Source organism: Montipora foliosa, chromosome 4 (genome assembly GCF_036669935.1).
Source record: "Montipora foliosa isolate CH-2021 chromosome 4, ASM3666993v2, whole genome shotgun sequence".
Classification (NCBI taxonomy): domain Eukaryota; kingdom Metazoa; phylum Cnidaria; class Anthozoa; order Scleractinia; family Acroporidae; genus Montipora; species Montipora foliosa.
Window position 1 is genome coordinate 2,396,160 of NC_090872.1, and position 5,000 is coordinate 2,401,159.

A 5,000-nucleotide genomic window follows, 5' to 3' on the forward strand; every position below is an offset into this window, starting at 1 on the left:
TCAAACCTGGGCCACATTGGTGGGAGGTGAGTGCACTCACCACTTCATCACCCCTGCTCCCTATCAGCTGCGAGGTGTGATCTTGATATAACAACAACAAATTCTCATGACTACCCAACAATAAATCTATGACGCAGGTTAGGATAACGAACATTTTGATCTTGAAAGGGTTAAGTAATTGAAGATCGCTCAGAATGGATTGCTGCCAAACTAACTGCCACAAAAAGCTGTGGGAAGGCGAATTATTCCAGTGGTATTCGGTACAACTGAATTATAAACTTGGCCAAACTTTAATTAGTATAAGGAGCGAAGCAGTTATAAAAGCCTTATCGCAAGGAAAATTGTTGAACTGTGCAAAAACTGCCACAGGATCGGAAGGAATTTGTTGTATTATGGTTGTTCACTGTGCAAGTTAAATCAACTTGACTTTTGGTCATCGCATTCATATTGACCATATTCAAGAGGGCCCACAAGGCTAAATTGATTGTAATCCTATAATTCTTCAATTTGAAAGTTTTTCCATTATCTCTGCAACATGAAGGTCAATTACATTTTGGACTTTTTGTGAGTCCTTCTTTAACGGACAAATTGCTAACATTTAAATTCAGAAAAATGTTAGTAAGACTATCAAGCTGGCCCGTGGGTGGAGGGTCGGACGACATCAGGGGAGAGGGGTGAAACCCTGTAGTATACCCTGTGCTTGATTTTTTCCCGTCACTGCTGAAAAACTATAGTTTGATTTAGTTACAAGAATTTGCAGACCTTCTATGGAACTTAAGGTAAACTTCGTCCCCGTAAGAATTCTTCCATATCCTTAGATTGTGCTTTTCCAGCCTGACAGCGGGATGCAAAATAAAACAACAGCGAATGCGCAATTCTATCACGTGGTGACCGTGTTTATCCACTTCTAACCACTTTCCGGTTTAACCCACGTCCCACGAGAATAACCGAGAGACAAAAGGGGGAAACGAGAAACCGCAGTTGATCAAACAAAGACTGTCATTTTCTTTTGATTACAGAGTTGTTCTTCACATAATGCCCCAAAACAAAACTGATGAAGGCAAACTCGATAGAATTTCAACAAGGATTGCTAAAATGCATTCAAAAGGTTACAGTTTCCGCCGAATGTGTCACGTTCTTTCTCTGCAAAGAGTGTCTATGTTATCTGGTCTATTAAAATTCTGTTGGAGCTAAAAATGACTCAAGTAATTTAAAGAGATTAACTCTTTCGATTGTTTCAAGTAGACGCCATTAGCGAAGCCGACACATCGGCCCCGAGATCCGACAGTTTGTTATCATCACATACTTGTGCAGTTTTTTTTTCTGGTCGCTTGCCAAATTCCCACTTACTTAATTCAACCTTTTCCCAAAATAATTAAGTTTAGCCATAACGTTTGACGGGGAGCAACCGGTTTGACATTTGTAAAGAAACAAAACAAGAAATTGATATGGAGAGGTTTTTGAGGCTTCTTCTTCTTCTGTGCATCGGTAAGCTAATTGTCTTAATCAGTAGTGAAACTATCAAAGTGGGAATTTAGAGTAAAAAGACAAAATGTTATCCAGTTTGGTTGATTAACTTTTGTTGATTACAAAAAAGCGGACAGAAATTTTAAGTTGGTTGTGCCGATTAACTTTGGCACAGGAATTCACCTCGAAAAGGTTTATGCGAAAATAGTGCCGTTACCACGCAGTAAGGGGCTCGCTTACACGAACAACAAGCATGAACACGAACAACACGCGCCAGTTCTGACCTTCCGTTTGAACGAGACACACTAATTTACAACAAAATATGCGTCGGAGTATGTTGTTCAGGCTTACAGTACTGCGTCTATGGTGAAAACATGCCCAAAAGGGAAATTTCAAACATTTATGTTAGCCGGCGCTGCAGCCCGCTTGTATGACGAAAAGTGCTTTTTCTTTTAGCTCCGGCATTCCACGCGGCCCCACAGCTGCCCTGTTTACGGTCAAGAGGATGTAAAATTCAGTATTTCAAAGGATGTTATGTAGTAGAAGGAATGTGCCATTGTGCGCAGGCTCGGTGTTGTAACAACCCGTTCAATTATTCTTCACTGGATAACTGTCTCGCCATCGAAGAAAATACTCTTCAATTTGGTAAGAAGTATCGTGTGCCTTCCCGACAGACTGCAAGCTACTGTATTCTCTACTTTCTCGAATCCCATAATACATCTTGTTTACCCCCCAAAATTGACATCTTTATGTCCCAAGAGAAATCGAAAACAATGCCCATGCAAATTTCTTTTTTGGGAGGGGAGGGGGGGGGGGGGGTAAAAGAGGTGTATTGTGGGATTTGAGAAAGTAGAGAATATCCCAATCCCAGCCCCACTGACGCAATGGAGCGTTTTTACTCACGTGACCAACAGCCATTTTGAATTACTGAAACAAAAGAAAGTACTTGCATAGAGTTCAATTCCCGGAGTATTCCCGGCTGCCATTCCTTTGTTTTGGAACACCAACATGGCCGCCATGTGAAAATGCTCTCTTAGCCCTAATGAATTAATTATCACCAGAGACCCATAAGGGTTGAAACGTGTAACGCGCGTTCACAGCTTCCGAATATTCAGTGCGAACTGATTGGTTGAATGTTTCAGTGCTAAGTACCATATTTGGAAACCCCTCGCTCTTGTTGTTCCAAATATGGTACTTGACAAATTGAATATTCAGAAGCTTGTTTCCCAGCACACAAGGGGCCGTTACACGTTTCAGCCCTTTTGGGTTTTTGTTATCACTCAATCTCCCTGACTGATTCGATCGTTAACAAGAGTGAACTGAAACAACGATTAAAAAATCCGGTTACGTTCTTTTCTTCCTGAACCATTCACTGTTAAGTGAACAATTGCGTCAAAAATAATTTCTCAAAGGGAGTCGTAAAAATTCTGTGGAGGACACCTTGACTGGCGCCTCCTTTTTCTGAATTCATCAGCCTATTCAGTTCGAAACGTGAAAAGATAAAAATGTCGCGGTCACTTTTGGCGGAGAGCGTCTACCCTTGCGCATTGTCTTATGTCTAGTCAGTAGTCAAATTTTGTCTAACATCATGTCTTCTTCCCGCTCTTTAGAGGACCCATGTGAAAGTAATCCGTGTAAGAACAATGGCTACTGTGTCCAGCTGTCAGGAGCTAAGTACCCAGGTTACCGTTGTGAATGCCACGGTACAGGCTACTTCGGAGAAAGCTGCTATGAGAGTAAGTTGGCACGAACTTAGGCCTAAATGACGCGCATTTGACCCCAATGAATGCATAACCATAATCTGTGCGAAAAATAATACCAGTGCCTTGCCCTAAAATCCTGTCTTCAAGAGTCCGTGTGACAAACGTATTTGTGGTTGTTGCTTCTCTCAGCCCGAAAATTTCGCATGGCGGAGAGAAGCGACAATCGAGATGTCTGAACAGTACGCAGGCTGTGTCATAAATTATTAAGGCGGGAGAAAAGGCTTTTGAATCGTGTGTAACAAATATCACTGAACGGTATCAAGTTCAAAATGTGACCAGTAAAAAGAACACTAAACGACCATACTGATGCAAAGAGCGATAAATTATGCAGCCGGTACATAGACCCGCAAAGCGCTCGACCACTAATGGTAGCAGCGAAAATGTTGCGCGAAAGGTTCAAAAGCCTCGAATTTTGTTCGGGCCGACTTCGGGTCATTTATTTTCTTTCGTATCTTTGAAACGAAGGCAGCATTTCTAGTCGAGAAACCTTGCCGTTACTTTGCTCTTTTCCACCTCGAAAACTGTTTGAAACACCAGCTTTGTAGAAAAAGCGAACTGCTTCTAGAGCTCAGGCCTCGAGAGTTTTTCTAGTAAGCCCCTGTATCAATCTCGTGGCCAGAGTCCGTGTTCTTGGTGCTGACCAAAAGAAAAGCGGACTGTGGAGACGAGATCGAGAACGGCCCCTGTATGTGCCATCTAAATACAACCGAGGGGGGATCCCTGTGAGTGGCACATCGAAAACAAGATTAGACAATAATCATTATCCCTTATGGTATTTCCTTTGCAGAATGTCCCAAAGACGTAAGAAAAGCAATCCACAAGCTGTCTGCAAGCAAGGCCAAATCAGCACGTCAAAAAATTATCAATTTACTTGTTTGCTGGCTTTAAACAAACTTAAGTGAATGGCTATGGCGATCCGATCGATTAAATTAAAAGCTTACAAACTTGATAGATAAATATCTACATGGATTTTAATTTCAGTTATATCAGGGCTTCTAATTAAAAACACGACGGAGATACAGTAGCAAATGGACATCACCAACACTACATAAACAGCCAACTTGGCTAACTTTAAGGATTTGTAGAAACCTGTTGTTCTTTGGGTTGTAATTAAGCGGACAATAACCATATATAACTGTCTCGAAGCAAAACAACGCACTTCATACTGGTTGCCAGTTGAAGCGTTACATCACCCAATAAAATTCGGTACATCGTCAAGCCCACAAGTTTTATGCAATCCAAAACAAGGTCATTAAGTTATCAGACCCTGAAACGATTCTTCAGTATCTTGTCAAGATGTCTGATGTGTTTATCGCCGCATTCCCTTGTACAAAATATCTTGTTATTCTACAAAGGTACGTTGTTGAACAGGTACGATACTGATTCTCCGTTATGCGTCCTGCGAATAGCTTCTGCCAAGATCATGGAGATGTCGATGCACTGAAATAGAAGTAAGCAAAGCCATACTATTTCAAAAAGAAAGACAAACACATGCACAAGACACTCGGCTTAAAACGTATATCAGAGGAAAGGATAGAATCAAATGTCAAAAAAAAAAGAAATCGAGGAACGTTCATGTAAACTGAGATGCATATAATAGCCTGGAACGAGGGATAGAATATGGTATGGGCCGGGGAGGGGTGGGGGAGAATCTAGCAATGAAGTTCCTCGCCTTGAGACCTGGTCCCAAAAAGAAGTTAGGATATCAAGATGATTCCTCACAAAAAAAAGTCGTCGAACGATCTTGAAAACAACGACTCGAGAAACGTT

The 5,000-nt window shown here is 41.5% G+C and overlaps 2 protein-coding genes across 2 annotated transcripts in view; one reads left to right on the top strand and one right to left on the bottom strand.

Annotated features, from left to right (window-relative positions):
• Positions 1-1,341: 1,341 nt before the first annotated feature.
• On the top strand, positions 1,342-4,247 carry LOC137999530 (cysteine-rich motor neuron 1 protein-like). Its single transcript, XM_068845313.1, has 4 exons — positions 1,342-1,488; positions 1,924-2,112; positions 3,078-3,203; positions 4,018-4,247. Exons 1-4 carry the CDS (start codon positions 1,449-1,451, stop codon positions 4,116-4,118), a joined length of 456 nt encoding a protein of 151 aa, XP_068701414.1. The 5' UTR covers positions 1,342-1,448; the 3' UTR covers positions 4,119-4,247.
• LOC137999529 (ribose-phosphate pyrophosphokinase 2-like) overlaps positions 4,180-5,000 on the bottom strand; it is a 20,747-nt gene continuing 19,926 nt past the window's right edge. Inside the window, exon 8 of the mRNA XM_068845312.1 lies at positions 4,180-4,670. Within this exon, the coding sequence (XP_068701413.1) occupies positions 4,578-4,670 (93 nt within the window). The 3' untranslated portion in view covers positions 4,180-4,577. The remainder of the gene's footprint in view (positions 4,671-5,000) is intronic.